We start from the raw sequence: 24,434 nt of genomic DNA on the forward strand, positions 1-24,434 counted from the left end.
TACAAAGAAATGTGATTAGTGACAAATTACTTTGTCGTGTAGCGCACTTTGTATGTAGAAGTCGTAATGACGGAAAATAGCACGTCATTAAACCCCTCAGATGTCGTGTTCATCGCTGATCACGGCCTCTGAGGCTACCATTTAGGCCTTTCAGGGGTTAAGCAGGGTAAAAAAATGAGAAAAAAAACAACAAAAAATACCTTATCCATTTGCTCACATAGCGACCGCTGCTGTCATCACTAGTGTTGAGCAAATCGAAGATGCGTAAAATCTCATGCGCGGTGACGTATGACGTAATTCGTCACTAAGCTATTTTTTTTGTAAAATTCAGTGAAGCAGAAGAACCGAATTTTAAAGAACTTTGCGGAACACTAGTCATCACTGATGACATCACAGCGCTCGGACAGCGTGCCAGCATGATGACATTATAGTCATCCCAGATTTGCGGCAAATAAAATTTTTCCTGAAATTCAGATCCATTTGTTTGACTTTGATTCGCTCAACAATAATTAGAACTGTTGTGGAATTTATTTCAGGTTCTATTTACCATGTGAGTGAAGTTCATCAGACAAGCTTCTCAATTATTTCTGCAATGACATCCATCTACTGTTGCTGTCAACGCTTCCAATAACTGTCCATAGTAAACCCCATGAATCACTTCGTTTGTAGAATCACCTTTAGCAGCAATAATGTGAAGTAATCATGTGAAGTGTGACTTTATCGGTCTTTCACATTTTAGGAACTTCTAAGGACCAACTTTTTTTATTATATCCTGATATATAAAAGCATAGAATTCAAAGAGGGTGTTTTTCATGACTGTAATTTGAAGCTTCAATCCAGTCTTTGGTGCTTTAAAGAGGTTCTGCAGCAGATATATATTGATGACCTATCCTCAGAATAGATCATCAAAATCTGGTCGGCAGAGGTCCCACTCCAGACACCCCCACCAATAAGCTGTTTGAAAAAGAGGCGGCTCTCATGTAAGTGCTGCTTCCTCTTCAAGATTACATGGTGCGCCGTTTTGCTTGTAAAGACTCCACTGATATTTACAAGTGCTTGTCACTAGGGATGAGCGAACCCGAACTGTATAGTTCGGGTTCGTACCGAATTTTGGGGTGTCCGTGACACGGACCCGAACCCGGACATTTTCGTAAAAGTCCGAGTTCGGGTTCGGTGTTCGTCGCTTTCTTGGCGCTTTTTGAAAGGCTGCAAAGCAGCCAATCAACAAGCGTCATACTACTTGCACCAAGAGGCCGTCACAGCCATGCCTACTATTGGCATGGCTGTGATTGGCCAGAGCACCATGTGACCCAGCCTCTATTTAAACTGGAGTCACATAGCGCCGCCCGTCACTCTGCTCTGATTAGCGTAGGGAGAGGTTGCAGCTGCGACAGTAGGGCGAGATTAGGCTAATTAACGCCTCAAAAAGACTCCATCCAGTAATAGATCTGCAGCTGTGGATGATTGAACTGCTGCTATTGAATTGCTCACTGTTTTTAGGCTGCCCAGAGCGTTTTTCAGTCACTTGTTTCTGGGGTGATCGGCGGTCGTTACTGGTGTGGCTGGTCAAGTTATTTAGTGTCCGTCAAAGCACAGTTTTTGTTCTGGGTTGAAATACAATTCCCAATTTAGCAATTTCCTAATTTAGTGGTTTCTGCTGTATCAGGCCTACTTTAAATTTATCCCTAAAAGGGTATATCAGATTCAAGTTGCACATAGGGTCATTCTGAATAACTTCACACACACACTACTGTGCATTTCCAAGTCAAATTCTGTCAGTAAACCTATACCTGTCACCCACCGCCTAAAGAATAGGCCTCAAATTTATAGTCAGCTAAATCTGTCGTTACTGGTGTGGCTGGTCAAGTTATTTAGTGTCCGTCAAAGCACAGTTTTTGTTCTGGGTTGAAATACAATTCCCAATTTAGCAATTTCCTAATTTAGTGGTTTCTGCTGTATCAGGCCTACTTTAAATTTATCCCTAAAAGGGTATATCAGATTCAAGGTGCACATAGGGTCATTCTGAATAACTTCACACACACGCTACTGTGCATTTCCAAGTCTAATTCTGTCAGTAAACCTATACCTGTCACCCAGCGCCTAAATACTAGGCCTCAAATTTATATCCAGCTAAATCTGTCATTACTGCTGTACTGTTGTGGCTGGTCAAGTTATTTAGTGTCCGTCAAAGCACATTTTTTGTTCTGGGTTGAAATACAATTCCCAATTTAGCAATTTCCTAATTTAGTGGTTTCTGCTGTATCAGAGCTATTTGAAATCTATCCCTAAAAGGGTATATAATATTCAAGGTGCACATAGGGTCATTCTGAATAACTTCACACACATGCTACTGTGCATTTCCAAGTCTAATTCTGTCAGTAAACCTATACCTGTCACCCAGCGCCTAAATACTAGGCCTCAAATTTATATCCAGCTAAATCTGTCGTTACTGCTGTACTGTTGTGGCTGGTCAAGTTATTTAGTGTCCATCAAAGCACATTTTTTGTTCTGGGTTGAAATACAATTCCCAATTTAGCAATTTCCTAATTTAGTGGTTTCTGCTGTATCAGAGCTATTTGAAATCTATCCCTAAAAGGGTATATAATATTCAAGGTGCACATAGGGTCATTCTGAATAACTTCACACACACGCTACTGTGCATTTCCAAGTCTAATTCTGTCAGTAAACCTATACCTGTCACCCAGCGCCTAAATACTAGGCCTCAAATTTATATCCAGCTAAATCTGTCGTTACTGCTGTACTGTTGTGGATGGGCAAGTTATTTAGTGTCCGTCAAAGCACATTTTTTTGTTCTGGGTTGAAATACAATTCCCAATTTAGCAATTTCCTAATTTAGTGGTTTCTGCTGTATCAGGCCTACTTTAAATTTATCCCTAAAAGGGTATATCAGATTCAAGTTGCACATAGGGTCATTCTGAATAACTTCACACACACACTACTGTGCATTTCCAAGTCTAATTCTGTCACTAAATCCATACCGGTCACCCAGCTCCTAAATACTAGGCCTCAAATTTATATCCCGCTAAATCTCTCGTTACCGCTGTACTGTTGTGGCTGGGAAAGTTATTTAGTGTCCGTCAAAGCACATTTTTTGTTCTGGGTTGAAATACAATTCCCAATTTAGCAATTTCATAATTTAGTGGTTTCTGCTATATCAGAGCTATTTGAAATCTACCCCTAAAAGGGTATATCAGATTCAAGGTGCACATAGGGTCATTCTGAATAACTTCACACAAACGCTACTGTGCATTTCCAAGTCAAATTCTGTCAGTAAACCTATACCTGTCACCCAGCGCCTAAAGAATAGGCCTCAAATTTATAGTCAGCTAAATCTGTCGTTACTGGTGTGGCTGGTCAAGTTATTTAGTGTCCGTCAAAGCACAGTTTTTGTTCTGGGTTGAAATACAATTCCCAATTTAGCAATTTCCTAATTTAGTGGTTTCTGCTGTATCAGGCCTACTTTAAATACATCCCTAAAAGGGTATATCAGAATCAAGGTGCTGATAGGGTCATTCTCAATAACTTCACACACACGCTACTGTGCATATCCCAGTCTAATTCTGTCCGTAAAACGTATACCTGTCACCCAGCGCCTAAATACTAGGCCTCAAATTCATAGTCAGCTAAATCTGTGGTTACTGCTGTGCCTGTATTAGTGTAATACGGTACCTAAATAGATAGCCAGATAGTGTTAGGTGTCTGTAAAAAAAGGCCTGAATTTGAATTCAATACATTGGGCCAAATAATATTTTTGTTGTTGTGGTGAACGATAACAATGAGGAAAACATCTAGTAAGGGACGCGGACGTGGACATGGTCGTGGTGGTGTTAGTGGACCCTCTGGTGCTGGGAGAGGACGTGGCCGTTCTGCCACATCCACACGTCCTAGTGTACCAACTACCTCAGGTCCCAGTAGCCGCCAGAATTTACAGCGATATATGGTGGGGCCCAATGCCGTTCTAAGGATGGTAAGGCCTGAGCAGGTACAGGCATTAGTCAATTGGGTGGCCGACAGTGGATCCAGCACGTTCACATTATCTCCCACCCAGTCTTCTGCAGAAAGCGCACAGATGGCGCCTGAAAACCAACCCCATCAGTCTGTCACATCACCCCCATGCATATCAGGGAAACTGTCTGAGCCTCAAGTTATGCAGCAGTCTCTTATGCTGTTTGAAGACTCTGCTGGCAGGGTTTCCCAAGGGCATCCACCTAGCCCTTCCCCAGCGGTGGAAGACATAGAATGCACTGACGCACAACCACTTATGTTTCCTGATGATGAGGACATGGGAATACCACCTCAGCAAGTCTCTGATGATGACGAAACACAGGCGCCAACTGCTGCGTCTTTCTGAAGTGTGCAGACTGAACAGGAGGTCAGGGATCAAGACTGGGTGGAAGACGATGCAGGGGACGATGAGGTCCTAGACCCCACATGGAATGAAGGTCGTGCCACTGACTTTCACAGTTCGGAGGAAGAGGCAGTGGTGAGACCGAGCCAACAGCGTAGCAAAAGAGGGAGCAGTGGGCAAAAGCAGAACACCCGCTGCCAAGAGACTCCGCCTGCTACTGACCGCCGCCATCTGGGACCGAGCACCCCAAAGGATGCTTCAAGGAGTTCCCTGGCATGGCACTTCTTCAAACAATGTGCTGACGACAAGACCCGAGTGGTTTGCACGCTGTGCCATCAGAGCCTGAAGCGAGGCATTAACGTTCTGAACCTTAGCACAACCTGCATGACCAGGCACCTGCATGCAAAGCATGAACTGCAGTGGAGTAAACACCTTAAAAACAAGGAAGTCACTCAGGCTCCCCCTGCTACCTCTTCTGCTGCTGCCGCCTCTGCCTCTTCTGCTGCTGCCGCCTCGGCCTCTTCCTCCGCCTCTGGCGATCCAGGCGCAGGAGGTGTGATGTGGGTGTCTTGAGCTTTATCCCACATTACCCTCCTGGGTGAAGTGAGTCACTAAAATTTTGATTTTGATTTTATAACAAAAAAAATTTGGATTTTATACCCTGATTGTATATTTTGTCTATTATCGCTACTGTGATTTCATTTTTAACTACTATTTACTTATCGTATATCAACCGACTACAATATCCGGTGAGTGTACGCACATCACCTAAAAAACATAAGCCTCTACCTTTGGGTTTTACACTATCATAATCCTAGACATTAGGGATACTGGCGCCCCTCTGTGGTCCTCCTTTTGCGCCTCCGCGCAACCCCACTGTTTTCTTTCCAATTACCCACCTTGAGGGATCAGGGTGGGTCTAGACCATTGGCAGCCGGCCCCTCTCCGTTCTACCATTGTCATTTGACTTACTTATATATTGCTAAGATATATAATTTCATTATTTATTTTTACCTCCAAATAGACAAGACATAATCTTACTACACTCAGTCTGCCCTACCTCTGGCGCCCTGCGAAGTTACCCCTGGACCATCGTTTTAAAGGCCCAGTGACTAACCCTCTTTTTTCTTCCCCTGTCTCTGACTTACACATGAGCGACTACATGCTGCAGTGCCTGCGCAACGACAGCAGAGTTGCCCACATTTTAACGTGTGCGGACTACTGGGTTGCCACCCTGCTGGATCCACGGTACAAAGACAATGTGCCCACTATACTTCCTGCACTGGAGCGTGATAGGAAGATGCGCGAGTACAAGCGCACGTTGGTAGACGCGCTACTGAGAGCATTCCCAAATGTCACAGGGGAACAAGTGGAAGCCCAAGGCCAAGGCAGAGGAGGAGCAAGAGGTCGCCAAGGCAGCTGTGTCACGGCCAGCTCCTCTGAGGGCAGGGTTAGCATGGCAGAGATGTGGAAAAGTTTTGTCAACACGCCACAGCTAACTGCACCACCAACTGATACGCAACGTGTTAGCAGGAGGCAACATTTCACTAACATGGTGGAACAGTACGTGTGCACACCCCTCCACGTACTGACTGATGGTTCGGCCCCATTCAACTTCTGGGTCTCTAAATTGTCCACGTGGCCAGAGCTAGCCTTTTATGCCTTGGAGGTGCTGGCCCAGCACGGCAGGGGGCGTCATTACAGACAAACGCAGCCGCCTGTCTACAGCCAATGTGGACAAGCTGACGTTCATAAAAATGAACCAGGCATGGATCCCACAGACCTGTTCATCCCTTGTGCAGATTAGACATTAACTACCTCCCCTTAACCATATATTATTGTACTCCAGGGCACTTCCTCATTCAATCCTATTTTTATTTTCATTTTACCATTATATTGCGAGGCTACCCAAAGTTGAATGAACCTCTCCTCTGCTGACATGAAGCCAGATTCTCTGTTACGGGACCTCTCTCCTCTGCCTGTGTGCTGGACCTAAATATATGACAATGGACTGTTACAGTGGTGGCTGACGTGAAGCCTGATTCTCTGCTAATACATGCAGACTGATTCTCTGCTGACATGAAGCCAGATCCTCTGTTACGGGACCTCTCTCCTCTGCCTGTGTGCTGGGCCTAAATATATGCCAATGGACTGTTGCAGTGGTGGCTGACGTGAAGCCTGATTCTCTGCTATGACATGCAGACTGATTCTCTGCTGACATGAAGCCAGATTCTCTGTTACGGGACCTCTCTCCTCTGCCTGGGTGCCGGGGCCTAAATATCTGAGAATGGACTGTTCCAGTGGTGGGTGACGTGAAGCCAGATTCTCTGCTATGGGACCTCTCTCCAATTGATATTGGTTAATTTTTATTTATTTTATTTTAATTTTAATTCATGTCCCTATCCACATTTGTTTGCATGGGATTTACCTACATGTTGCTGCCTCTTGCAGCCCTCTAGCCCTTTCCTGGGCTGTTTTACAGCCTTTTTAGTGCCGAAAAGTTCGGGTCCCCATTGACTTCAATGGGGTTTGGGTTCGGGTTCGGGACGAAGTTCGGATCGGGTTCGGATCCCGAACCCGAACATTTCCGGGAAGTTCGGCCGAACTTCTCGAACCCAAACATCCAGGTGTCCGCTCAACTCTATTTGTCACACTTACCTCTCCTGCGGATAAGCCATCAATATGGCCTGGCTGTGCAACCCTTCAAAGCACAGAAGACTGGACTGAAACTTCAAATCAGGGCTCATTCAGACGACCGTATCCGTTTTGCAGTCCACAAACTGTAGATCCACAAAACAGGAATACCAGCCGTGTGCGTTCTGTATTTTACGGAGCAGCCATCCCCATGATAGAATTGCCTAGGACATGTTCTGTCTTTTTTGTGGGGCCTCAGAACGGAAGTACGGATGTGGACAGCCCACTGTGTGCTGTCTGCATCTTTTGCGGCCCTATTGAAATGAATGGGTCTGCATCTGTTCTGCAAAATCGTGGAACGGATGCGGACACAAATATGCAGTCGTGTGAATGGGCCCTTACAGTCATGAGAAACACAAGGTACACTTAAATGGGCCGAGCACTTGTATTTACACTGAGCCCCCTGCAATAGCGATATGACGTGCAGAGTAATCTTGAAGAAAAAGCATCGCTCAGATGAGTGCCGCCTCCTCTTCCAACAAATGACTGGTGACAGTGGGGGGGGGGGGGGGGGGGGTTGGACTCTTGCCGATTTGAAGATAGGTCATCAATCTGTACTGGCTGCACAACCCCTTTAAGCAGGTTTGGATTCATTTGGTCAAGGATGATGATTTTATTTGCTATTCTGAAAGAAAACTTCACCAATACTTATGTCCAGAGACTTTACCTATTTTTCTCATCTATTTTTTCCTTACTGAGAAGTGAAATAGCTGCAGCAGCTCCAGAGCCAGAATCGACACCGGAACTACACAGCTTCATCCATTTCTCTGCTTACTGCAGCACTTACCTCACTGAATAGGAGCAGCGCTACAGTAATAAGCATCGTCCACTACACAAATGGATAGAGCTGTGTATATAAGAGGGGAAAACATGTCTGTGGTATATACTGCAGCCTGTCCTAATATCTGTATACCCTGTATTCCACTGTTTACTATGTTTGATATGTAACTATGTAGAGTGAATATATTACATCTAACTATGTAGAGTGAATATATTACTATATGTGTCTGAGTGCACTGAGCATGCTCAGAAAACCTGAGTCAGCCATTTTAAAAAGGAGGGGCGGAACTTGGTGCTGACAAGGAGTAGGGCTGTGAGGGAACTGCTATTATGGAGAGTGATGAGAGGAGAGTTTGGAAAGATTGAATAGAGAGGCCTGAGAGGAGAGTCGTCAAGGAGAGCGGCATGTAGAGAGATGAAAAGGCTGATTGTTATTTTGCACACTGAGCTTTTCAATGCCATGTACATCTCTGACAATGCCATGTGAAGGCATAAAAATAATGTCATATAGATAACACGGCCACACGGCATTGATGTGCTTGTAGTTGTGACTAGGCACAGGCATAAGTATAGCACAAAAAATATCTAAAACAAAGACAAACCTTTATTACTTCTAGAAATTACAGAATATTAAAATATATTTTAGGACTCTAATGGGGACTTTCCAGTTTCAATTTAGAAAGTTTTTTGTACAAATAAAATGTACTATAACTTTTTAGCGTTTTATTTTCTTACTCTCTCTCTATATATATATATTATATATTTGCCCTCTGTGAAGCTGCACATACCTGTTCCTGCTGTCAGTTGAGGTGCAGATACAATTGTACCTAGTCTAGACAATGCTCTGTGAGTGGAACACCTCAGCAGCAGCTGTGCAAATCTTCCTGATAGTTTGCTTAGAACCAATTAAAGTCTATGGGGCTATTCACATTCGTCATTTTTTTTATTGGCCAGTGAATGGAGGTCATCAAAAATTGGACATATTTTAGTGGCCAGATGGAGCCTACTGAAATCAGATACTATCTGATAAACTGGCCTTTCATTGATAAAAAAAAAATACCTCACCCGTTGCATGTAAGAGAACACTAGCTCCGCATTGGAAGCTGCAGGACCTTACGCTCCCAGTGTTGTGATGTCACATGATCACACTGGCATTGTAAGGTCCTGCTACCTTCAGTGTAGAGCAAGTGGTAATGTGAGTTTTTTTTTTAAAGGATCTTTCGGCACAACTGGAGACACATATACATACTGGGGAACTATGGGGGTCACTTAGATATACTGGGGCACTATGGGGGGGCATTGGATGTCTAGGTGGCACTATGGGGCACATTATATATACTGAGGACATTTCAGCGGCTGGGTTTAAAAATTTAGGCCAATGATCTACATCCAAACAGATACAAAATGACTGTTAAAAATTGATAGATCACCAGAAAATGGATGCACACAGAGATGCAAATTGCCATGAAAATTGACAGTGTGTCCGTTTTTAACAGCATTTATTTTTTCAGTCACAATCACTGCATAGTCTGCATACCAAACAAATATCCTGAAAATGGTGGGGAATTGCAACAGGTTTTTTTTTTAGAAAATTGGGTAACTTTTCATTTATATAGTGATTACACACTTATATGTATAAAACTATTTATATAAAACTAGAAACTCCCTTTAATCCTTGCTGTGCATAAATAGATATAATACAGATGTAATATTTTATATATATATTTTTCCTTTTTTTTCAGCTGGATCATGTGAGCTGCTCAGAAAACACAGATGAAGCCAAATTTTCTGGGGATGTCTCTATGCCAAGTCCTAAAACCAAGTTTCACTCAAGAGACATGAAAAAGGAATTAATTACGTATGTAAATTATGTACAATTTTCACTATAACAACAAAATGAAGTATTTTTGCAGATAACTCCTAAGGTTTCATAGACACGGCGGGGCTCAGAGATCAGGTAGCATATATCGCAGATATTCTGTCCTAAAAGCAATACTTCTAGGGAAGAATACATCAGCCATATGACATATGATAAAACCTGCCACAAATTTTTTTTTTCTTCATTTGATTAGTATGGAGTAGGGTTTAGCGAACCCGAACTGTAAAGTTCGGGTTCGTACCGAACTTTAGGATTTTGGGACCCCGGACCCGAACATTTCCGTAAAAGTTTGGGTTTGGTGTTCGGCGCTTTCTTGGCGCTTTTTGAAAGTCTGCACAGTAGCCAATCAACAAGCGTCATACTACTTGCCCCAAGAGGCCATCACAGCCATGCCTACTAATGGCATGGCTGTGATTGGCCAGAGCAGCATGTGACCCAGCCTCTATTTAAGCTTGAGTCATGTAGCGCCGCACATCACTCTGCTGTTACAAGTGTAGGGAGAGGAGGCTGCTGGACTGGTGATTTCAGGGAGAGAATAGGAGAGACTCTAACTCGGCGATCTACAGACAAATAGTTGTGTGGGTGCAGGGCACTATTGTTTTACCCTGCCATGAGCTCATTGACCAAAAAATACTAAGTTTTAGAATTCTGTTAGTTAGGTAGGTGGCGGCGGCGACCATTTTATGCATGCTCAGTGCACCAGCACTGCATCTGAGCTTTTGGGACATTGCAAATCACTATTTTTTGTGGGGCAAACTACAACATCTGGATTAGTCAGTGTGCAATTTAAGGTAGAAATAGACCCATCATTTTCTGGGGTTTTAAAAACACACTATTTTTTTTCAAAAAACAGTATTTTCCAGATCTGCAAGTGTTAAATTCAAGTTTAATATATACAGCTTTCATATTCTGTTAGCAAAAAAAGACTTTTTTGGCAATCTACAACATCTGTATTAGTCAGTGTGCAATTTAAGCTAGAAATACACCCATCATTTTCTGGGGTTTGAAAAACACTTTAAAAAAAAAAAAAAAAAAAAAAAAAAACTGTATTTTACAGATCTGCAAGTGTTAAATTCAAGTTTAATATATACAGCTTTCATATTCTGTTAGCAAATAAATACTTTTTGGGCAATCTACAACATCTGAAATAGGCCTCATGCACACGACCTTTGTTGTGTTCTGTTCCGCAAAATGGGGTTCCGTTGTTCCGTGATCCGTTTCCGTTTTGGTTTCCGTGTGTCTTCCTTTATTTTTGGAGGATCAGCAGACATGAAGGAAAGTAAAAAAAAGTCTAAGTCAAGTTTGCCATGCAAATGATAGGGGAAAAAAAACGGACGCAGAGACGCGGATGACAATCTTGTGTGCCTCTGCGTTTTTTCACAGACCAATTGACTTGAATGGGTCAGCGAACCGTTTTCCGTGAAAAAAATAGGACAGGTTGTATTTTTTTGACGGACTGAAACCACGGATCACGGACGCGGATGACAAACGGTGCATTAGCTGAGATTGAAAGTCAATGGGTCCGCAGAAAATCACGAAAAACAGAAAAACAGACACAGAATGAAACAATGGTCGTGTGCATGAGGCCTTAGTCGGTGTGCAATTTAAGGTAGAAATACACCCATCATTTTCTGGGGTTTGAAAAACGCATATTTTTTTTCAAAAAACAGTATTTTCCAGATCTGCAAGTGTTAAATTCAAGTTTAATATATACAGCTTTCATATTCTGTTAGCAAAAAAAGACTTTTTGGGCAATCTACAACAACTGTATTAGTCCGTGTGCAATTTAAGGTAGAAATACACCCATCATTTTCTGGGGTTTGAAAAACACACTCTTTTGACAAAAAACACTATTTTCAGGCCTTGCAGCATCAGCACGTGTGAAATTACAGGCTTATATACTGCTGTCAAATTCAGTTTTTAAACAAACACTCATTTGGGCACAAAAAATTTAGTTGGCAGCCTTTTATGCAGATGTCATTGTGAGATACACCCTTAATAGATTTGGGTTACATTCAAAGATTTTAAATACCGCCATTTGGTGCACCAATATTGAATTCAGGCCTACACTGGTTCAGGCCCTGTGAGATACCCCCTCTACATACAGGGGTTTGAATTAGGCATTTGAAATGCAGCTATTTGAAATACAGCCTTTTTGTGCAAAGATATATTTACTGCAGGCCTACACTGGTTCAGGGTGTATGTGATCCCCCCTATACACACAGGGGTTTGAATTAGGCATTTGAAATACAGCCATTTTGTGCAAATATATATTTACTTCAGGCCTACAGAGGTTCAGGCCCTCTGAGATACTACCTCTACATACAGGGGTTTGAATTAGGCATTTGAAATACAGCCGTTTGAAATACAGCCATTTTGTGCAAAAATATATTTACTTCAGGTTTACACTGGTTCAGACTGTGTGAGATACCCCATACATACAGGGGTTTGAATCAGGCATTTGAAATACAGCCATTTGAAATACAGCTATTTTGTGCAAAGATATATTTACTGCAGGCCTACAGAGGTTCAGGCCCTCTGAGATACTACCTCTACATGCAGGGGTTTGAATTAGGCATTTGAAATACAGGCATTTGAAATGCAGCCTTTTTGTGCAAATATATATTTACTTCAGGCCTACAGAGGTTCAGGCCCTCTGAGATACCACCTCTACATACAGGGGTTTAAATTAGGCATTTGAAATACAGCCATTTGAAATACAGCCATTTTGTGGAAATAAATCTTTAATTGAGGCCTAGTCTGGTTCAGGCCGTGTGAGATACACTCTTTACATACTGTTGTTCTTTTCTACTATTAATTAAACACCCATTTAGGGCATGATACTAAATTCTAAAAATTTGAGGAGAGCGTGAAATAAGGGACGTGGCCCAGGTCGTGGTGCTGCTGGTGGAGCTCCTGTTGCAGGGAGAGGACGTGGTTGATCTGTGCCAGCTACACGCACAAGTGAAACCCGTTCCTCAGGTGCGAGTAGGCGACAAAACCTGCAGCGGTATTTGGTCGGGCCTAATGCTGCTCTACGAATGGTGAGGCCTGAACAAGTACAGGCGATAGTAGATTGGGTTGCTGACAGTGTATCCAGTTCATTCACATTGTCTCCCACCCAGTCTCCTGCTGAAAGACCACAGTTGGCACCTGCAGCCGATGTCCATCAGTCTTTCACCTCACCCCCTTGCAAATCATCCAAGCAGTCTGAGTCCCAAGTCGTGCAGCAGTCTCTTCTGCTTTTTGATGACTCTGTTAGCAGGGTTTCCCAGGGCCATCCACCTAGCCCTGCCCCAGAAGTAGAAGAGATTAAGTGCACCGATGCCCAACCACTTATTTTTCAAGATAAGTACATGGCAGGATAATCGCAGCACGTCTCGGATGACGACGAAACATAGGTGCCAACTGCTGGGGCTGGCTGAGTGGCCACGCTGGGTGGCCACGCTGCTGGATCTCTGGATCCCCGTTACAAGGACAACGTACCGTCCTTAATTCCCTCACTGGAGCGTGATCGAAAGATGCGCGAGTACATTTTGGATATTTCACACTCTTTTGGAGTGTACCTTAATTTTACAAAATTAAATTAAAACCAAAAACCTGGCTATGTCGCCTCCTCAAACTCTACTCCATATGGAACTCCACCTCATAAATCCTTTTTTTTTTTTGTACGTGTTTTATTTTATATCATTTCACTACTTTGTCATTTACATTTTCGGGTGAAATTCACCAATTTTTGGGTGTATAGTACCACTGCTATACCTAGTAGACCGGTAAAAAAATATAAATAAATTGTCAGTTACATTCTATGGTGAAATTCACGTATTTTGGTGTGTATAGTACCACTGCTATACCTAGTGGAACGGTAAAAACAATAAAAATTGTCAGATATATATTCTGGCGAAATAAACACATTTTTGGGTGTATAGTACCACTGCTATACCTAGTAGACAGGTAAAAAAAAAAAAAATTGTCAGATATATATTCTGGTGAAATTCACCAATTTTTGGGTGTGATGTACCACTCCTATACCTAGTAGGCCCAAAAAAAAATTGTCAGTTAAATTTTTTGGAGAAATTCACCAATTTTTGGGTTTAATATACCCCTCCTCTACCTAGTTGACAGCTTAATAAATTTAATTCTTGGGTTGACATTATACAATTTTAGACGTGAATAAACACCTGCTATGCATAGGTGACAGGGAATAAAATTTTATAAATTATTCAGTAATTAATGCGCACCACATCCTTTCATTCAATGCTTAAACTTTGAAAAGTTGTCACACTTTTATGCTTTAATAATTTCTCCCATATTTCAACTCTAATTTTAAATTTGATGTGGTCTCTCTTTCTCACACTCCCTCTCTGGCCTGGAACCTTGATTCCCTGCCACCCGTGATCACCATGGTAGGCGTATAAAAGAACATTGTAAGTTGATAGAGCAGATATCAAATTGGATCACAAACATCTCCCTGCAACTTCTGGGTCTCCAAATTGGGCACATGGCCTGAGCTTGCCCTTTACCCCTTGGAGGTGCTGGCCTGCCCTGCAGCCAGTGTATTGTCTGAACGTGTTTTTGGCATGACTGGAGGGGGTTCTCACAGGGTTTATTTCCCAATGTTTTGGGGTGTACCCTAATTTTACAAATAAAATTTAAAACAAAAAAAAAACAGTGTAGGCTACCTCCTCCTCCGCCACATCCACCACCTCCTTAACCTCGTACTCCATATGGACCTGGTCCTCCTAGATCAAGATTATCATTTTTTATTTTTGCATATTTTATGTTATTTAAAGTCATTTCCCTATCCATATTTGTTTGCAGAGCACTTGCCATGCTCTTAACCACATTTTGACGCCATTTACAGCCCTCTAGCCCTTTCCATGACATTTTTACAGCCATTTTTGTGCTCTAAAGTTCGGGTTCCCATTGACTTCAATGGGGTTCGGGTTCAGGGTCAAGTTCGGGTCCCGAACTCAAACTTTTTTCCGAAGTTCGGCCGGTCCCGTCGAACCTGAACATCCAGGTGTCCGCTGAACTCTAGTATGGAGCGGAAAGAAAAAAAATGTCTATGCCTCTATATGAAACCAGCCTTTCAACAACAAAGCTTTTAACAATTTTTAGACATCAATAACTTTTTTGTAGCAGGAAAATATTAGAGTAATAATGTAATATAATATAGTAATATTGCGCTCAAAAGCAGCAAAACTGTGCCAACAATACAAGAGCATGCTGTTCCTATAGAAACTTTTCAGTGACTACTTTACTACCACAGTAAGGTTTGGTGTATAGTAAAGTGTAGGTTTAATCTATACCATGCATACATTTCTACAAAGGGATGACAATTCATATTTTAGAAACCTCTAAACCCCGTTTCTCTAGCATTACACACGAACAATTCTTTCTTTTATACTTAATGTGTGTAGTGCCATCTTGTGGTAATGTGTCAGTAATGCATCCTGCAGCTGCAAGTCTATGATGATGGAAAATAGTTTTGCCAAAGTTCTGTATTTTAATGACTAAATGAAATATGAAACCTCTGTTTCATAATCAAATGTACTATAATAATATATTTAATAACCACCCACTGACTAGAACACACATATGAACAGGCATAGGTCCATTTTGCATCTTACTAATAACATTCTAGGGCTACGTTCACACTTGCTTTGTCCTTTTCCATTATTGAGATCTGGCAGAGGAAACAGAAAACAATGTTTCTGTTTATTCCCCATGCATTCTAAATGTGAAGATATCCGTTCAGGATGCCTCAGGATGTCTTCCGTTCCGTCAGCCTTCCGTTTTATGACCGGACACAAAACCACTGCAAGCTGCGTCCAGTCATAAAAATGAGAAACGGATCTGTTTTTTTCTATTTTGATTTAACACAACCGCATCCTAACGGCACTGATGCATCCTGATGTGCAAAATCAAAGCGGATCCATTTAATTCCGATATTGTAATCCTCTGCCGTATCTTACTACCGGGATTAACAACGCAAGTGTGAAAGTAGCCTAATAAGGTTATAAATCTTTAAATTATAACAAAATTTAGATTTCTATTAACTACAGATGCAGCATTTTTTAAACAAATGTTCATCACAACATGAATGTCCATTTGGTGCAAGACTGTTCATTCATTAACATGTTGGTGTGTCAAACAAGTACAGATACAGGCAGTGTGTGGTATCTGTACGTTAACCTCCCTTAGCAACAAAGACTTTAAATTTTAGACAAAAATTTTAAATGTCTTGTCCAGTGGACATTCTAAGTTTAATGTCCTTTATCCTGGCTTGTGATGTCAGCACCTAGCGGGTTACACTATGTCCATTTATTAGGTGATTATGTAAATCAGTGCATTGGAGTTTTGCTCTGGCTGATAGAATTGTAGTTGATCTCCCTCCCCTCTGTGACATCCATATGTCCTTTTAGGGCACACGGACAAGGTTTCTAGGTTAGATAACCCATTTAAAACAGTATTTTCAAATTAACATTTATGTGATTAAATAAATAACACTATTAATGATGTGATGCCCTTTCTCAATATACAACCACGTCAGATGCCTATGCCATAATTTAATCTCAAGCCTTTAAATTAATTTTACTCTTCATGCTTTGTAGATGTCCAACTCCGGGGTGTGATGGCAGCGGTCACGTAACTGGAAACTATGCTTCTCATCGCAGGTATGTATAGAAATATGTTGTTAATTTTATTTTTATTTTTTTTAGCAATTACTTGCTGCTTAGTCACATAGTATGTCATAGTACTCTATGTTTAAAAAAATAGGTTTTATACCTAATGTAGTTTACATTTCATTGCTAATTAATTCTTTACTCCCCCCCCACCCCAACAAATATTTGCATGTCATTGATTCTTCAGCATATAAACAGCTCACAGTCCCATAGTGTTCCTAAAATAAGAATGACCCAATATACAGTAAATTCAATTAATTACATATTATTTTTAACCCTACTAACTGCACTATTGACTCTATTCCCTCCATTCTATCTTCCCAGCTATCACTGCTCACAAAAAAGTTCAACTTCTCTCTTCTGGTAGCTTCCCAGCATCTTTTGAATATTCTGTCATAACCCCATTACTAAAAAAAATAAAAAAATCTCTTGACCCGTTCTGCACAACTAACTATAGTCTTTTCTCTAGTCTCCCTTTCATCTCTAAACTTCTAGAATGCCTGGTCAACTTTTGTTGTTATCCACTATCTCTCTATTAACTCTCTCCTTGACCGTTTACAATCTGGTTTCCACAATCTACACTTTACAGAAACAGTCCTTATTACCAAAGTGACAAATAATCTCCGTACAGCTAACTGCAATGGTGACTGCTCTCTACTCATTCTTCTGGATCTATCTACAGCATTTGAAACTGTAGATCAACAGCTCTTCCTTAGTATGTTCTAATCTTTTGGCTTTAAGAACACTGTTCTCCCTTAGTTTTCCTCCTATCTTTCTGGTTGCTCTATTGGTGTATCATTCATCAGCTCTACTTCTTCTCCTCTTCCTCTTGCTGTTGGGCTTCCTGAGGGTTCAGCATATTTTCTCTTTACACAGCCCCCATCAGGCAGACTGTCAGTAGATTTGATTTACAATATCATCTCTACATTGATGACACCCAACAATATATTTATGACATCACCCCTGCTGTGCTACAGAACACAAGTTTATAGATTGTGCCTTCACTTCTTTTGTTTTAATTGTTGCCTTGTTTGTTACGTAATGTATGATTTCAATTTGTACATGTTCCCTCTAATTGTAAAGTGCTGCAGAATATGTTGGTTCTGTATAAAAAAATATTTTTATTAAACGGGTACTGCAGTAGATCATCAGCATCTGATCGGCAAGGGTCCGACACCCGGGACCCCTACCGATCAGCTGTTTGAGAAGGCAGAGCTTAGCATCGCCCAGGCCATTGATACTAGTCGTGACGTCACTAGGCCTGTGGTAAACAGCGAGAAGGCCATGGTGCTACTGCCAGCGCCGCTGCCTTCTCAAACAGCTGATCGCAGGGATCCCGGGTGTCGGACCTCCGCCGATCAGTTGCTGATGATCAATCCAGAGGATAGATCATCAGTTAAAAAAAAATGCAGAACCCCTTTAAGATAAACAGTTCTTACTTAAGTCTCGTAAAATGCTACTTTGAATAATAACAAGTATACAGTAGAGATGAGCAAACTTCTTGAAATTTGTTTCATGTCCAATTTGTCTTTTTTTTTTATTATTGATTCATGGCCAAATCGATTCTATATGAACCAAATGTGCTCTCATTGCCTGAAAATTTGTATATTGGTTTGCTAGGACCAATATTCTAACAAATTTTGCTCTCCCCTCCCCCCCTGCATGGTTAATGGTGTTAACAAACAGTGCGCTTAAAAATACACTGTGCCATTGCTTTTGCTATGCTTTTTAAAATAAAAAAAATGCTTCAATAATTGTCCCTTATCAGGAGCATACAGTTTTTAAATACACACTGTGTTATCGGGGGGGGGGGGGGGGGGGCAAGTGTCAAAAAATTATGCCTTAATGGAGGCAGATACCTACCTCTGTTTATACAAACACACATTAATATCAGAGGAACAGTGACTTGTTCTGCAGAAGTGTCCAAAAAAGATGCATTAATTGGGACAGAATGCCTGACCATATTTCTACACACATAAGTGTTAATTGTTAGAAGAAACAGTGGTTTGTTTTGAAGTTGAACAAGCCTAGAAAAATCTCCCCTTTATTTGGAAGCAGCAGCTGTACAGTGTGGATGTGGAAAGGGTAAGGTGTGTGAGGATAACAGTGCTAGCAATAGTAGCGCCAACAGTGGCAGCATAGCATGTAACAGACAATGCAGCAAGTAGATGTGTGTGCGGCTGTGTAGGTGTGGAAGTCATAGTAGTGGTGCCTGTGTTGGCGTAATGGTAGTGGCAGCAGGGAAAATGGAAGCACCAGTAGGGGGATGAGCAGCAAGTAACAGCAGCTGTGGCAATGGCAGAAGCAGTCATATGGTATGGCATGATCGTAGGCAGGCAGACAGTTGCAGTGGGATAGCTATCAATAGCCGCTGGCAGCAATGGCAGATCTATTAATTGACCTCAGCCGAAGGTGTGTGAAAATCCTCACGGATCCATATCTCATAAATTTTTACAAAAGTAATGTTTTGCACACTCACTGACACCACCTGCCACACTGAAAGCCCTATCTGAGATGACACTGTAGGCTGGAAAAGACATTACAGTGAGAGCAAACTGGGCCAGTTCTAGCCACTGTTCCAATCTGCCTGCACACAAGTCCATGGGATCAGGGAATATGGAATGTGCCGTGAAATGGCCAAAGTCATTTAGAAAACATGACAATTTTAAACATAAAAAAAAGCTGGGCAGAAATATACCAAAGAACAAAATTTTGGTTAAGACACGGAACTGCATGATATTTTGAAAATTTTCAGATAGCTCACCAGTAGTACAACTACCATAGAAAAGAATAAAATGTGGGTGACCGTAATAAACTGCACAACAAAAAGAGACAATTATTATAGACCACTGGCCAGAAGTACCAGTTGAATTGAATTTGGGTAATGACGCCATCTGCCTCACTGAATACCCTTTCTGAGATGATACATGGAGGCTGGACAAAACAGTACAGCAATAGCAAACTTTGCCAGTTCCAGACACTGTTCCAGTCTGACTTCCCAGAAGTCCATGGGGTCAGGGGACAAGTTAAGTGCCAGGGAAAGGCCACAGTAGTTTAGAAAACAAAACAATTTTGGGCAGAAGCTAATAGATGGTCGCAAATAGTTTTCTCATGGCAACACATTCTGTTATCGATGTCTCATGATGGAGTAGAGGACAAGGAGTAGGAGTCTGAGCAGGGGTAGAAACAGCTGATGATGATGACAAGGACAAGCACACTGCTTGGGCATGCGGGTTGGCTGCCACAAAGAAGACAGGGAGAAGGAGCACAGACTTCTTCTGATTCCGTAGGCTGGCCAGTTCTATTTTTCCACAGGATGTGGTGATGCCGCCTCATGTGCTACAATAGAGCTTAGGCACCTATGTTTGCATTTGAATGCCCACGGCAGATGTTGCACACAGTTGTGTTTTTTTGTGCAAAGCTTTTCCTTGATGAAACTCTAATTATATCTCCAATTCTTTCTCTACAGTGTCCCTATAGTGTCCCTAGTAAATGGCTTGTGTCTGAAATAGTTTTTTGGCAGATACAGCCACAAAACACCCTATTACTTCCACAGATGAGAACAGAATGATGTCTGGCTCCTTCTGAGAAGAGGGGCCTGACTGAATGCTGCCCTTGATTGGCAGGTCAGCAAAAATCCAGATTCGTTTGGCGAATTCATTTTTGTGAAATTCATAATGAATCTGATTAGTTAAAATCAATTAGCTCATCTCTAGCATACAGTTATTAAGCCAAACATATCAAAGTCATAGACATGTCAGGAGAACTGAGAGATTCTCTACAAAGGGTACATAGAATCAAAAATGCATCAGCAATGTCTGTATATTAGCATTGGATTATGGCTAGTGATGAGCAAAGCAAGCTTCGAATGCTACATCCGAATATGCTTCATTCAAAACTTCATATTAATACTGTACTGTACAGTATTAAAATGTATGGGCTCCCATGAGCCAAATTCAGATATTCGCGAAGTCGTGTGAAACTTCGTTGAATAACTTCAGTAGTTCATTTATAAAAGAGTAAAGCACTTTAAAACTTGAAACCAAACTCGGCTTCGGTTCTGAGGTACCATTCGGAACAGAAGCCGAATTCAGTTCCAAGTTGTAAAGTGGTTTTCCACTTTAAAAATCAACTACCCCAACTTCCGCGAATAACTGACTTTGGCTCATCGGAGCCCATACATTTTAATACCGTACGGAGACGAATCTCCGTAAAGTATTAATCCGAAATTTTGAAGTGACTTCGGATGTAGCATCACTAATTATGGCAAGTATATTGGTTATACAAATTGTAATTAATGACCATTTTGTATTATTTTAATTACAGTGTCTCTGGTTGCCCACTGGCTGACAAGACACTGAAGTCACTTATGGCTGCAAATTCCCAAGAACTTAAGTAAGTGTTAAAATATACATCCATTCTATATGTTATCTTTCACTATTTGGCATGTTTAAAATGCAAATATATGGATATTAATGTTAATGAATTGTATTCAGTACTTTAAGATAACTTATTTTACACACTTCACAATTATTCTATTATCAAGACATGGGTTGTTATTAGAAAATTAACTGCAGACAGTGCTATATAAAGTTATCATACATTTCAATAATTTGGTTAAAAAAAATGTATCATAGAGATTAAAAAAGACTTGTCACTAGGGATGAGCGAACTCGAACTGTATAGTTCGGGTTCGTACCGAATTTTGGGGTGTCCGTGACACGGACCCGAACCCGGACATTTTCGTAAAAGTCCGGGTTCGGGTTCGGTGTTCGTCGCTTTCTTGGCGCTTTTGTGACGCTTTCTTGGCGCTTTTTGAAAGGCTGCAAAGCAGCCAATCAACAAGCGTCATACTACTTGCCCCAAGAGGCCATCACAGCCATGCCTACTATTGGCATGGCTGTGATTGGCCAGAGCACCATGTGACCCAGCCTCTATTTAAGCTGGAGTCACATAGCGCCGCCCGTCACTCTGCTCTGATTAGCGTAGGGAGAGGTTGCGGCTGCGACAGTAGGGCGAGATTAGGCAGATTAACTCCTCCAAAGGACTTGATTAACTGATCGATCTGCAGCTGTGGATCATTGAGCTGCTGATCCTCAATTGCTCACTGTTTTTAGGCTGCCCAGACCGTTTGTCAGTCACATTTTTCTGGGGTGATCGGCGGCCATTTTGTGTCTTGTGGTGCGCCAGCACAAGCTGCGACCAAGTGCATTTAACCCTCAATGGTGTGGTTGTTTTTTGGCTAAAGCCTACATCAGGGTGAAGCTGTCACACCAAGTGCATTTAACCAGCAATAGTCTGTTCATTTTTTGGCCATATACAAAATCAGGGGCAAGCTGCGCCTGTCACCAAGTGCATTTAACCCTCAATGGTGTGGTTGTTTTTTGGCTAAAGCCTACATCAGGGTGAAGCTGTCACACCAAGTGCATTTAACCAGCAATAGTCTGTTCATTTTTTGGCCATATACAAAATCAGGGGCAAGCTGCGCCTGTCACCAAGTGCATTTAACCCTCAATGGTGTGGTTGTTTTTTGGCTAAAGCCTACATCAGGGTGAAGCTGTCACACCAAGTGCATTTAACCAGCAATAGTCTGTTCATTTTTTGGCCATATACAAAATCAGGGGCAAGCTGCGCCTGTCACCAAGTGCATTTAACCCTCAATGGTGTGGTTGTTTTTTGGCTAAAGCCTACATCAGGGTGAAGCTGTCACACCAAGTGCATTTAACCAGCAATAGTCTGTTCATTTTTTGGCCATATACAAAATCAGGGGCAAGCTGCGCCTGTCACCAAGTGCATTTAACCCTCAATGGTGTGGTTGTTTTCTGGCTAAAGCCTACATCAGGGTGAAGCTGTCACACCAAGTGCATTTAACCAGCAATAGTCTGTTTATTTTTTGGCCATATACTACATCAGGGGCAAGCTGCGCCCGTCACCAAGTGCATTTAACCCTCAGTAGTGTGGTTGGTCAAGCTGTGACACCAAGTGCATTTAACCAGCAATAGTCTGTTCATTTTTTGGCCATATACTACATCAGGGGCAAGCTGCGCCCGTCACCAAGTGCATTTAACCAGCAATAGTGTGGTTATTTTTTGGCCATATCCCAGTCTAATTCTGTCACTAAATCCATACCGGTCACCCAGCGCCTAAATACTAGGCCTCAAATTTATATCCCGCTAAATCTCTCGTTACCGCTGTCCTGTTGTAGCTGGGAAAGTTATTTAGTGTCCGTCAAAGCACATTTTTTGTTCTGGGTTGAAGTACAATTCCCAATTTAGCAATTTCATAATTTAGTGGTTTCTGCTATATCAGAGCTATTTGAAATCTATCCCTAAAAGGGTATATAATATTCAAGGTGCACATTGGGTCATTCAGAATAACTTCACACACACCCGCTACTGTGTATTTTCAAGTCTAATTCTGTCACTAAACCCATACCTGTCACCCAGCGCCTAAATACTAGGCCTCAAATTTATATCCTGCTAAATCTCTCGTTACCGCTGTCCTGTTGTAGCTGGGAAAGTTATTTAGTGTCCGTCAAAGCACATTTTTTGTTCTGGGTTGAAGTACAATTCCCAATTTAGCAATTTCATAATTTAGTGGTTTCTGCTATATCAGAGCTATTTGAAATCTATCCCTAAAAGGGTATATAATATTCAAGGTGCACATTGGGTCATTCAGAATAACTTCACACACACCCGCTACTGTGTATTTTCAAGTCTAATTCTGTCACTAAACCCATACCTGTCACCCAGCGCCTAAATACTAGGCCTCAAATTTATATCCTGCTAAATCTCTCGTTACCGCTGTCCTGTTGTAGCTGGGAAAGTTATTTAGTGTCCGTCAAAGCACATTTTTTCTTCTGGGTTGAAATACAATTCCCAATTTAGCAATTTCATAATTTAGTGGTTTCTGCTATATCAGAGCTATTTGAAATCTATCCCTAAAAGGGTAGATCATATTGAAGGTGCACATAGGGTCATTCAGAATAACTTCACACACACCCGCTACTGTGTATTTCCAAGTCTAATTCTGTCACTAAACCCATACCTGTCACCCAGCGCCTAAATACTAGGCCTCAAATTTATATCCCGCTAAATCTCTCGTTACCGCTGTCCTGTTGTAGCTGGGAAAGTTATTTAGTGTCCGTCAAAGCACATTTTTTGTTCTGGGTTGAAGTACAATTCCCAATTTAGCAATTTCATAATTTAGTGGTTTCTGCTATATCAGAGCTATTTGAAATCTATCCCTAAAAGGGTATATAATATTCAAGGTGCACATTGGGTCATTCAGAATAACTTCACACACACCCGCTACTGTGTATTTCCAAGTCTAATTCTGTCACTAAACCCATACCTGTCACCCAGCGCCTAAATACTAGGCCTCAAATTTATATCCTGCTAAATCTCTCGTTACCGCTGTACTGTTGTTGCTTGGAAAGATATTTAGTGTCCGTCAAAGCACATTTTTTGTTCTGGGTTGAAGTACAATTCCCAATTTAGCAATTTCATAATTTAGTGGTTTCTGCTATATCAGAGCTATTTGAAATCTATCCCTAAAAGGGTATATAATATTCAAGGTGCACATTGGGTCATTCAGAATAACTTCACACACACCCGCTACTGTGTATTTTCAAGTCTAATTCTGTCACTAAACCCATACCTGTCACCCAGCGCCTAAATACTAGGCCTCAAATTTATATCCTGCTAAATCTCTCGTTACCGCTGTACTGTTGTTGCTGGGCAAGATATTTAGTGTCCGTCAAAGCACATTTTTTGTTCTGGGTTGAAATACAATTCCCAATTTAGCAATTTCATAATTTAGTGGTTTCTGCTATATCAGAGCTATTTGAAATCTATCCCTAAAAGGGTATATAATATTCAAGGTGCACATTGGGTCATTCAGAATAACTTCACACACACCCGCTACTGTGTATTTCCAAGTCTAATTCTGTCACTAAACCCATACCTGTCACCCAGCGCCTAAATACTAGGCCTCAAATTTATATCCCGCTGAATTTGAATAC

At 41.5% G+C, this 24,434-nt stretch overlaps 1 protein-coding gene across 1 annotated transcript in view; it reads left to right on the forward strand.

The window, feature by feature from the left end:
- The window catches only part of ST18 (ST18 C2H2C-type zinc finger transcription factor), a 197,697-nt gene that overhangs the window by 96,792 nt on the left and 76,471 nt on the right, over positions 1-24,434 (forward strand). The window contains exons 9-11 of the mRNA XM_044295392.1: positions 9,586-9,701; positions 16,340-16,402; positions 20,738-20,806. Coding sequence (XP_044151327.1) covers positions 9,586-9,701; positions 16,340-16,402; positions 20,738-20,806 — 248 coding nt within the window. The remainder of the gene's footprint in view (positions 1-9,585; positions 9,702-16,339; positions 16,403-20,737; positions 20,807-24,434) is intronic.

Source organism: Bufo gargarizans, chromosome 5 (genome assembly GCF_014858855.1).
Source record: "Bufo gargarizans isolate SCDJY-AF-19 chromosome 5, ASM1485885v1, whole genome shotgun sequence".
In the NCBI taxonomy this organism is placed as follows: Eukaryota; Metazoa; Chordata; class Amphibia; order Anura; family Bufonidae; genus Bufo; species Bufo gargarizans.